This window comes from Austrofundulus limnaeus, unplaced genomic scaffold (assembly GCF_001266775.1).
Source record: "Austrofundulus limnaeus strain Quisiro unplaced genomic scaffold, Austrofundulus_limnaeus-1.0 Scaffold4, whole genome shotgun sequence".
Classification (NCBI taxonomy): domain Eukaryota; kingdom Metazoa; phylum Chordata; class Actinopteri; order Cyprinodontiformes; family Rivulidae; genus Austrofundulus; species Austrofundulus limnaeus.
Genome location: NW_013952406.1, coordinates 2,661,945 through 2,674,117, shown reverse-complemented (window position 1 = coordinate 2,674,117; position 12,173 = coordinate 2,661,945). Strand labels below are relative to the sequence as shown.

The 12,173-nt window shown below is 39.5% G+C and overlaps 1 protein-coding gene across 1 annotated transcript; it reads left to right on the top strand.

Annotated features, from left to right (window-relative positions):
* Positions 1-9,377: 9,377 nt before the first annotated feature.
* ccdc43 (coiled-coil domain containing 43) lies at positions 9,378-11,969 on the top strand. The gene is made up of 5 exons (XM_014023315.1): positions 9,378-9,577; positions 10,096-10,189; positions 10,619-10,754; positions 11,050-11,105; positions 11,221-11,969. The coding sequence occupies exons 1-5, from the start codon at positions 9,404-9,406 to the stop codon at positions 11,406-11,408; spliced, it is 648 nt and encodes a 215-aa protein (XP_013878769.1). The 5' UTR covers positions 9,378-9,403; the 3' UTR covers positions 11,409-11,969.
* Positions 11,970-12,173: the final 204 nt, after the last annotated feature.

The following is a 12,173-nucleotide window of genomic DNA, read 5'->3' as shown; positions in this document are numbered from 1 at the left end:
ACTTGAATTAGTCGGATACTCAAAACTTAAGTTGTAGATGACCCTTCAGTAATTACATTCAGTGAGTTTTATTCAAGTCCGACCACTGGTTCAGGAAATATTTTACTATCAGACAAACACACAGCATTTGCTCTCATTGGCTGCAACGGATGCTTTAGAAAAAGTGTTAGCTTGTTAGTTAGTATTAGTGGATGGCATAAAAATAAGTAGAAAAAACATGCTCAGATACACAAACAGACGTGATCGCGCTCATAATCCTCAGAAAATATGTCCCTGAGTATTCTTGAAGTCTGCAACATCAGTATAACTGTAGCAGTTTACGTGCCAGACCATTCTGCCTGCCATCAATTCTGCACCCCAGCCAATATACTGAATCCTGCACCGGGTGAATGGGAGAATGGAAAAGGGTGGAAGGAAAGAAAAACAAAAGCGATTGATATAAATGATCTGCCGGCCAGGAGAGGCCCCCAGACAGGGGCGAGCGAAGGTCCGCTCGATACCAATTGATCGTGGGAGGCCCAGGCATTCGTCTTAATTCGGACTAATTAAGGCAGCGGCTGACGAGGAGGGGTTAGAGGGACAAGTTGTTGATGTGTGCGTGCGTGAGTCCCCGAAGCATCAATGAGACCTCCCAGATTACAAAACCCTGGACCCTGTGCTCACAAAGCGGGGGAACAAACAGAGGATTAAGGAAATCAGTTTAGGAAACAACCACCGTCCCTAAATAAGTGTYGCTGCCAAAATAATTCCCCGTCTCCGCGAGGGGCTGCCTGACAGGCGGGAAGGGAGTAATTCCTTCTCTCACTTTCTTATCGCGTTTGTGTGGAACAATGCTGATTATCTTCCGACAACACGAGTCTGGCCTTTACTAGCCAAAAGGTAAAAGCAGCTGCTTCTTTAGCTTCACTGATTCCATCAACACACATCAAAGTGTTTTTTATTTACATGGATGAATAAAAMGATTTAATCAGTAGAACATTTGGTAAAGGCATGGTTTCTGTGTGGTCTCCWGTCTGTCCTGGAGACAATACGGTAGCTATACGTTCAATATTACAGTAGAAGACGGAAAGTAGAGAGTGGAAGTTGCGTGCTGAAAGGTGTCTCGGAGTTTAGTCACAAAGCCTTTTTAAAAGATCAGAGCTTTTGGGAGCAGACCCTGAACGGATGCTGAGCGGCAGAGAGCGGGGCTTAGACTCTGATTTCTATCTGTCACTCCCCGAGGATGTTAGCAGTGTGAGGTGGAAGGTGGCGAGGGAGGGGAGGGAGGTATCGCTGTGAACGAGGGGGCAGGAGCAATGACAATTCAACTCGACTAGAGATCACAATCTGAGGACTGAAACACAAACAGGCATTCATGTGAAGGTGAACATGCCCGCCTCGCTCGGCGCGCGGACCCCCAGACAAAAGAGACAAAATATCAGAGAGTAAAAGTGACAGACAGGCAGCATATCTGTATCAGACAAGATCTCATTGTTGAGAAGGGGTGGGGGGGTTCGGTTGGCAGGGCTGACCTGCACTCTTTGTCACTTATTCTCACTCGCAGGCCAGGAGAAGATTGACAGATACACTCAAAGTTCCTCTACTTATTCAAGAAACATGACATAAACTTCACTGTCCTTTAAACCTCCTGCCTTCCCGCCTGCTATTCAGACCCCAGGCCGACTCGGTCGGGCCACCAGCCCCGAGGGCAGAGCTCTTATCGGGAGCTCACAAACAAAAACACGCAAACCAACAGCGGCTGTTTGGACATCCTCACCCGCACTTTAAGTACGTCTCCATCTTTAGACGTGGTGCCACTCTATTCACATCAAATTAACCAATCAGAACGGACATGCCCGTGCAGTCCCTGCTCGTCAGCTCAAGTGTGATGTCCTAATGACTGCCTGGCCGTCGATACCGGTCCACATAACAGTGGGGCCCTGAGGGGGGCAATTAGGAGGAGTACGAGATGTTTTCCTTGATAAAKGTTGTCACCGCTGGTACCGGTACTAATAAGTGGTAATTTACTGTTGTGGACTCTGATGACACACTGTAACAGCTGAACCATTGTTTCAAAATGTGCAGTGCTGAGGAAACACAAGAACTTTGTACTTCCCACAGAGAGTTTTGTGAATGTTGGAACCGGGATTTATTAAATTTGACTTTTAATTTATTAGGAAAATGATGGGCCACTTCATGCACCACGTTTAGCCAAACATGTGGTCCACAGACAGTTATTATCACAGCACCAAAGGCAAACATACTTTTCCTCGTCTCTCTGTGCACATAAAGTTAGCTTGTCTCCCGTTTTCTTTTTTTTTTTTTTTACACATTCTCCTCTCGTCACTGAGGTCCTCCATCCACATGACAGAGAGGGGAACACAAAAATGACTCAGCCTGCAACTGAAAATATGGATGGAGGACCTCAGTTTAGCTTGTTTGTCGTGCTAGCACCGAGCTAATACATATAAGGCAATACAGTGTCGGCGCTAACACAAAAACTAACAGGCTAAATTGAGGTTGTTCTTCCATGAAGCAGCTCTGTTGTCCTCCATCCATATTTTCAGTTCCAGGCTGAGTCATTTCTACCTTCTCCTCTCTGTCAACGCTCTCTGGTTTCATTTAAAAGAGTCGATCATCAGATATTGTCCAAGATTAACCTTCAGGGTGGACATAGTTCGCTAGCAGCCTCACACTGATTACCTATCCACGTCATCATTTACCCAGAATGCTTTGTGTGTAAATAAAATGGCTCTGTCCGAGTTAAAATATATTTTTAAAAATTTACAAAACAAAACAGCCTACAGTATTTTTAGTCTTTATTTTACAGTTAAAATATATGTTTATCAAACAAAGTCTATTGTTACAACTAACCGTGGATCCCTTTAAAAAAGCTACTTTATTCAGCATAATTACTGATTTTTAACCAATGAATTTACCTTATGAATAAATAAAATGACAGCTCATTATTGTTGAAGGGCTGATTATCATTTAACAGAAATCTTTCAGTTCTCAGTAAAAGTAAGTGAGCATGCTTGAGTTTGGGTTAACCGCTCAACAATAATATTTTTTTAAAACAATCTCTTTTTGTTAGCTTCAAGCTCAGGGAGCGAGAACAAGAAGGAACAGGGGGACCGGAGAGWCAGGTCGTCACGAACACGTTGTAAGAACACAGGTGGTGTGAGACTGCACCGCCCCGTCTGATGTGTGAGTGACTGACAGCTACCAGTAGAGCAGGGCTGATGGAGCCCATCAGCAGGTGCAGCGCCAGCGCCAGTCTGCAGCAGCCGCCGACTCTCAGAACCAACGAGCCCCGCTGGACCCCGCCTCTTTCTCTTTTCCAAACTTTTCCTTTCCCCTCTGTCACCAGCCAGCGACGGAGCGGTGACAGGCGGAAGTGTATTGTCAGCATGGCAATGCGGTGTTACCCTAAACCGTCACATACGGATTCGCTTGAGTGTGTAGTCACCCCGATTTGAGTAGCCTTGTTAGGCAGTCATCTGACAGCAATTCATCTGATTACAGATATATTCAAACGCGGCCTAGGCGCTGAGAAAATCCCTGGCATGGATTGGCAGCGCATTTGGGAAAATATTGGGGAGCTTGCATGTAAACACCAACAGTGGCATCAAACAGCACCCTGACRCTGTTTTGTAAAGGGAAGGAGGGGGGGAAATTTGCATTCAGCTGTCAACGGGAGAAAATAAGAATTCATTTTAAAATGAGGTGATGTGTGTCAAAGTGGATAATAAGTGATGACTGTGGGAGCTGCTCTGCATTCAATAAGCTCACAACTCAGTCAGCGTTTCCAGCGTTCACTCAGAGACCTTTAAAAGTTGTCTAAGCACAGCTAAATCTACAGTATCCATTTTCTTTTCAACGCCGCAAAGCCACCAAAACCGTATATCCTTTATGCCCCCCATAGCACGCCAGGTCTTCAATTTAATTCCCCATCTGTGGCCGGCTTGAAATATTATCTAAGAAATGAGATCCGTGACCCTGAATACACGGTGAAGAAAGACGGGGAGCAGGATGGAGACATGCCCTGATTCTGCAGGGGAGAGGCACACGTTCGTGGAGGGGGTGGAGAAGGCCTGCGCCTCCTCCCCAAGTGGCATGGCTAAATATTTGCCCTCCTCCACTTGGCTGTCTAGACACATCCACTCATCCCTCCTCCCACCCACTCTCCCCCCCCCGTCACTCCCCTGTTTTCAGAAGTGGCGATAGCTGGCACGGTCAGCCAGGCAGGTTGCCAAACTTGCGACGAAAAGTTTCTCCTCGCAGCTAGAGGTCACGCAAGTTCAAAAACCTGGAAAGAATGGGCTTTGCATTTTTAAAACCTCTGGGCCGTCATTTGGAGAGTCACACGCACACGCGGGGAGGAAGKGGGTGTGGGGKGGAGYAAGAGAGAGAGAGAGAGAACACTGTCAAATGGTCTTTGTGCTTCCCAATGATTTGCAAAAAGAAACCCCTCAGAACTCAAGGAGCAGTCTCTGCGGACGTCTCCGAGTTAGTATTCCATATTCATTACCGTTTTTTTCCACACTTACACGGGGAGATTTTAATTGCCTACAATTTAAACTAAAAAGCTAGATGAGCTGAGTGAAAGCACCTTGCCTCATGAGAGGGAGATGTGGGAAGTCCACCACCAGCACGTTCAGCCCCAGACGCATTAATAGGACCTCTCATTACTAGATTATTCCCTCAAGTATCAGCACAAGCTCTTTTTTATCCATAAGAGAGTTTAAGTCCAGTAATATGAGTCATGCAATGTGTCAATTTAAACGCAAGAAAGAAAAAAAAACACTAATCAAAAAATAAATAAATGTATGAAAACTTGATATTTTTTAAATATAAGGTGAAAATAAGGACCAGGTTATAATTTATTTCAAGTAAATTTTGTTAAAAGAGAGAGCTGTTATTAAGGGATTTGAAATGTTTGTGAAACCCTGGGTTCGTATGAGCCTGAAGGAGCGATCCACTTTAATCCAGGGAATAAGACTGTGGAACAGGAAGATGAGGTTAAAAATGCAAGATCCTTGTATATATTGAACAGAATCATAACAACTAGTATTCTGAAGAAACATGGAGACGTATAAGTGAATTCATTCAAATTGTTGTTTGAGTTGGTGTGTTAAATTTTGTTTTTAGTTCATTTTTAAGTGTTTTAAGTTGTTTTGATTTTTGTTATATTTTACATTTCTTTTGAACATATTTTGGGTATAAAAAAGGGAAGAAATAAGATTTATTCTTCTGCTGCTGCTTTTCATTTTATTTGATTTTATTTTGATTGCGGGTTTTTTTTTGTTCTTTTTAATTTGTGTTACAAATTAAATGAATAAAGTGAAACAACAACAACAAAACGCAAGTTGTCACAAATCTGGTGAGTTTTCACTGCTTAAACTTGAACACACAGTAGCTAATTTACCAACTTATTCAATGAAATGATCACTTTAAATATTTCTGTTGATCAATGTTGAGCTTCCACGTGATGAGAAACCCCACTGCTTTGCAGGAGATGAGGGAACACGCCCGGTGGTACACAAGCTTTTTTTTTTTTTTCTGCACAGCCTGGCTGTTCTGAGCTCTGCTTATATTCTGTCAGATTAGTGCTGATATAGAGGATGTGTTGACAGAGAGAGGACACTGCACATTGAGGCTGTGGGGCTCTTCTAAGGCTGGTGGCATTGCGACGTGAAGACAAGCACGCATCTGTGTGTCTATGTTGCGTGTATACAAGCAGAGGGTTGCCTGTGGAACACAACATGTGGACGCCCACCCACTCAGCAGCCTCGCAGCAATCGTCATTTCGCATCAATCCACAGCCCCTCAATATAAATAGGACAGGCATCCTAAAGCTACAGACTACTATGAGGAGCATTATGCATCGACCCTGGACCTCTTAGCTTGAAATATGGCTCTGCCAGCCTACTTTATTGGCAGTTTCTCTCTTACTAACACTCCACTCTGTTAACAGAACTATTTGAGTCACTGGATGTAGTAAACATTTTTTTACATTCTATTCAAGTTCGTAATAGCTAATTGTGAATTTAAATGGGTCTCGTTTAAGGATTTAGTTGCTTCTGTCTGCTTCCTCCAATTATTACAACATCTGCAAACACAGAGAAGTTGGGATCTTAAATACAAGTAAAGATGTTGCATTTTCTGCAAATCTGCAGCACGAATGCTTAATGCTTTTTGCAGAAAAAAAGGGAAAAAAAGTTTGCAATTTGTTGTAAAATAGCCAAACCATGATTAAATTAACAGAAAAGTAGCTTAAAAGCTGGAAAAGCTGAATCAACAACAAAGCAGAGAGAGCGCATGCTTGCTGAATTAAGCAGTAAGAAGCTGAAATAATCACAAAAGGTGAATTTAGCTAGGGGGGAAAGCTAATAGCTTAAAATAGCTAAAGAAAAGTAACAATTGCAAAAGACAGCTGGAATTAGAAGAAAGTAGTTGAAAAAACATGGAAAACTTTAATCAGATAGAATGAAAAATGTTCAAATTAGAAGAATAGCTGAAAAGAGCAGAAAATAGCTGAAAAAGCAGAAAAGCTACAATTAGGAAGAAAAAAGAAGCTGAAATTAACACAWAAAAGGTGAAAAGTGCAATAAAAATGTACAAACATTTTAAAGGTTTTTAAAGGTGTTGAAGACATCTCCATTCATTTTCAATGAGAACAAAAATGGCTGAAAAAGCTAAATATCTCAAAAAGTATGAAGTGCTGAAATACCGATAGTCAAAGCTGGAATGTCCTGAAGGAGCTGAATGTTTTGATATATGAGTTGCTGAAATAGCACAAGAAATGGTGAAATGAGTGTGAGTTAACTTATTTAGTTGTAAAATGCTTGTCTAGGTGGCTTCTATATGTTTACAAAATATTATCACTGTTCCAGCTCTTTTGAGATGTGTTGCTGCTACAATTTTTGTTCCAAAATAGGTAGAAATTCTAGGCTTTAACATTTGATATGTTTACTATGTTTCAATGTAATATATATGACAACAAAGGCTTTTGTACAAAGTATTAGATAAATTTCAGTAAGTGTGTTCAATACTTTTTCCCTGTGCCATTCCACATTATTACAAATAACTTCATTTCTGGACATTTATGGTTTGATTTCTTTGTATGTATGGATCACTTGGGTTGTTACCGACATCTGGTGAAAATTTCATGTCATTAGCAGCTCTAGTAATATATTTACTGAGAAAAATGGTGACGTGTTCGATACTTATTTTACCCGCTGTATACATATATATTCTAATGGAACTAAAGGTGATCAACCTATGAAGATATTCTATTTGCACCCAGTTGTTTCCAGTGGAAGTGGAACTGTCAGTCGGGTGAAATATCAGACTTCATTAACGCAGGGCCTCTGCTTCTACTTTTATGTAGAAACAATGGGAATATACCACACCTGATGTGTGTGAAGTGCATGTCAGAGAATATAAGTTGAAGGGTAGTTGAATGGTAACTATGGGCACCCACCCCCACCCCCAAACGGAATCAAACTGTTCACATGGAAACATTGTTTCATTTAGTCAAACAGCTGGAAGGTGTTGTYTGTTGTCTCAGTGTCAAATGAAAGAGAATGAACAAACATCTGGCGGTGCATTTTCTACTTCCACAGTTTGACTTATAATTACACTTTAACAAACTGACTCTAATGCACAAAGCAACTTGAATGAATCATATTCCAAATGAGGTCCAAACTCCTGCCGTGCATCCAAAGGTAACCTATCACTGTCACAGGAGAGGAGTCAACAAATCTTTTACTTCCACCCAGTGGCCAAAACATTTAAAGTCACTCCGCTTTATGCATCACTGTATAGGGCAAAATAAAAGCTGCAATCCATGGGTGCAAAAAATAATGAATCCTAAATCTTTAGTCATTTTATTTAAAATGTAGCACATAGTTAATATTTCTCCCAAAACCTTCCTTTCCATTGCTTCTAAAGCATTATGATAATCTTCAAAAACATAATCATACAAATTTTTCTCAAAAAACAAGACCATTCAGTTTTTTTAGACAAAGGAAATCAAAGGGATTCTTTATTTTCCGTATGTGTGTGTGTTGAGATTAATGGCTGAGATCATGATTGTGTTATTTTAAGAGCAGTTGGGCTGCTGGCAACCCACTGGCTTTAAGAAGAATGGCTCATTAATTAGAAATCAGTAAATAGAGTGGTACTAACACACCTCACGCTCGAAGCAYAAAAGTAAGCAAATACTTCAGTAAACCCATGAGGCAATCAAACGTTCATTTTTAATCAGAAACTTTTGTATTTGTGGCAGTATCCCCAGCCACTTATGTGACTGCCAGTGTTGGGCAYGCGGCACAGCCTGAAATTCTGGCAGTTAAAGTTGATTTAATGAACACGACAAGCAGCAGGAGAACGTAATCACATTTCATTTCCTTGAAAAAATGATGAATTCTCACTAACTGAATTCATCATAGGTGGCGATGCATTTAGGCATTAACCAGAAGCTGCAAATGATCTTATATTTTCATTTTAAATGCATTTGTTCTGATTTCCTTCACAATGGGAAAACTGCATTTTATTTTCTCAATAAACCTATGTCAGTATATCAAAATAAMAGAGGACAGAAGAGGAAAAAAGCACACAAACACTTCACAAACTAATTGTAGCAGGATGTTTCTTATTCTATACGTAAGAAAGCAATAAAATGCCTTCAGTTCCACTTGTACATTATCTGTCATTTGCAGGTTATTATGACCAAGGCAGCTCAATGTGCCGGCTCGTTTATGTAAATAATAAAGACTTTATTCTGTACAAGGTGCTTCCATAACGTTTTCAAGGGTGTGGCCAGATGGAGGTCACTACTGATAATCTTGGGGTGACACATCAAAACCAAAAACCAAAATAAAAAAATCAGGAGTTTATTACACTGTTGCTAATAGAAAAATACTGCAATGTGGGAATTAAACTCCAGTTTATTTCAAAATTGATATTACTGAAAACAGCACATCTCATATTTGAAAAAATAAAATAAAATAAAACATTATTATAAAAGTTAGTATAATGGCATTGGATTGTTGCATCAGATTTATTTTGTTCAACACAATCAAAAAGTTTTTTTTCCTTTTTTATTCCCAAAAAAATTCTAAAGTAGATTTTCTAAACTGTGTTATACTAATCCCGAATAGATATATGGGAAATTAAAAATGCACACCAAACTCAGGAAAACACTGTACATATGTATGTTGATTTCTCTAAAGCAATAGTGCTAGTAGTAGAAACATTATAAATAGAAAAGTCGATGAAAAAGCCTACTCTTAATGAGCTGAGCAAAAATACTTTGAGCTGATTACGCGATAACAGGCTATTTTAATTTGTTTTATTTTTTACTCAGGCATTTGACACGGGCAGCCCCGTGTCAAACGAAAGACCCCAAAGCGCCAAGATGGCGGCGCCGGTGAGCGATGCCGGGGAGTTTAAAAGCTGGCTAAACGATCGATTGGATTCGTTAGAAGTGGACCGTGAGGTGTACGGAGCTTACATTTTGGGGATTTTACAAGAAGAGGACAGCGACGAGGAGAAAAAAGATGCGCTTCAAGGGATTTTCTCCGCATTCCTGGTGAATATCTCAAGCGGCATGTCTTCAGACACCGTGGCTGTTTGTGTCTTCACATCTGCTGCTGTCTGTCTGTGTTTTGACCATCGGTTGGACCAAGTAGTAGTGCTGATCTCAGCAATATTTCTAGGTTTTGATATCAGTGTTTGAACGCAGCAGTTTATCTTAAATTAGTCACATAACTCAAAGATACAGCCTTTTTTGCTGCGCCAAATCCTCTTTAAAACGTGTGTTTATTACATTATGAATACCACCCGTAGTATGAACCAAACTTAGTTTATGCTAATGCTAGTTTGCTAAAAGTCTCAAATCAGTAAAATCAGCTGTACCTAAATAAATATAAGCTTGTAAGTAGTTTTGTCACATTTTATTTTTTTTGATAAAATGTAATAGTTATTAATAACCCACAGTATTACCCTGTTTTAAACCAATATGTTGGTAAAATGACCATACCACTCGTGCACTATATTGCAGAATGTCTGCTCACTTACCCACTTTTAGATTTTTATCAATCTGTGCAGGAAGAAGACACCATGGAAGATGTATGCATGCAGATTATTAACCAGTGGACAGAGTATTCCAGACAATCATCAGGGAGACAAAATACTGATGATGGTAATTGTCTTTTTTTTTTTCTTTAAAAGTATTTACCATAAATTGCCACACTTGAGAAAATCCCATCTTGCATTACAGTGATGACTGCTCAGTGCTCATCTATGATCGGTCTGTAAGGGAAGCGAAGAACAGAAAATCTTGCAGCAATGCAGTTCAAACTTAAGTATAGTAAAATGTAAATATGGTAATATTTTAAGGTTAAGAGTTTAAAATTAAAACTAACTAATTTAAGCTGACTAAAAATAGAAAACAGTTTGCCATGTTTGTAATTGTTTGCTGTGTAGATAAGGAAAATATTTAGTTTTAAAACTCCGGACCTTATCATTGTTGCGAAGAGCAGCTGTTGTTATTAATTTATTACAGTAATAAATAATAAATGTTTTTTTTTTCTGAAAGTTTTCATACATTGTGACTTTTTCCTCCTTTTAGCTGAGGTCCAGGCCATTGCCACCATGATAGAAAAGCAAGCCCAGATTGTGGTGAAACAGAAGGAGGTATCTGAGGAGTCAAAAAAGAGGAAGGAGGCTCTACTTGCTCAATACGCAAACATAACAGATGAGGAGGAATATCCTTTACAGTTTTCACATGTCTATAATACAGTATTGGGTGTTCCAGTCCAATACAGAAGTGTTTGATAATGATCCTCGAGGACCAGTGTTGTGCATGTTTTAGTTGTTGTCCTGCTCTTTGGAATGTCTACTAGCTTGTTTATCCCTCATTTATTATCAGGTGTGTTAAAGCATAGAAACATCTAAAACATGCACGATAGTGGCCCTTCGAGGACCAGGATCAGGACTACGCACCACTGGTCTAATATGTATTTACTCTTAAGATGTCAGCTCTTTCCTTAACAAAAGCACTGAAGCAGAAGAAGGGGAGCCAACCACTGGAAATGACCTTACTCCAAGTGATAAATGTATCCTTTTTGAGGATTTTGCTCATCATTGCTGTTTTTTTTTTTTAAATCACGTATATTATTACTATGTGAACATTTCATGTTGAAAATACAATGCCTTTACTAAGAATGCAAGCCTTGTTCAAGAACACCAACGTGGAAGAAGTGTTCAACAGACAGAAGCAAAAGCGGGAGCAGGCTCGAGAAGACGCTCAGAAGAAGAAGGAAATGGACAAGATGCAGCGAGAGAAAGACAAACTGGCCAAACAAGACAGAAAAGAGAAGGAGAAGAAGCGTACACAGAAAGGTGAACGCAAAAGATAAAACCAAAAGACACTTTTTGTTGTTCTGTTCTTTTTACCAAGAAAAAATATGAAACACTTTACCGTTTTGAGGCATAACTTAATTATGTAAAGCCAGTGTTAAATCCACCTTAATGAACTTTTAAGTCTCTTGTAAGAAATGATACAATTAATGTTGGGCAAGACTAAGATAAATGCATATTGTTCCCACTGACACCGATTTAAATTGTGTCTAACTAAAGATAGATGGCAGTTGTGATGGTTGAACTGGCGTCATGTTTTATGTCATGTAACACATGCTTTGGCAAAATTTAAAAAAAAATATTAACTCAAACAAAATGTACTTGTTTTCAAAACARCTCAATTCAGTGTTTACCCTCACTCTTTACGCCGCTGTTTAACAACGCCAGATATTTTTGAAAGCTCACTAAAGCAAGTTATGGTTTGTCCTGCTTTGTTTTCATTTTCAGTTTGTTTCACAAAGAACAAAGATTGCTAAATATTACCTCAAATGTACAACGTATCATCACATAAATGTTTAAGGGTTACCTTTTTCAAAATTATTAAAAAAAATTCAGACATTTGTGTGTTTTTGGGAATTTATTCTTGTTTCCCCGAAAAAACCGGAATAGGTAACAAAAAAATCAAACCAAGAATATTAGTTACAGGAACAGAACAACCCTGCTTTTACTTCATAAAGCCTCAGTAGTAAAGCATGGTATTAATGCAAAATACCTGTAGACACAAAGTCGCCCAGGCTTGTAATGAATGTATGCACACATGGATA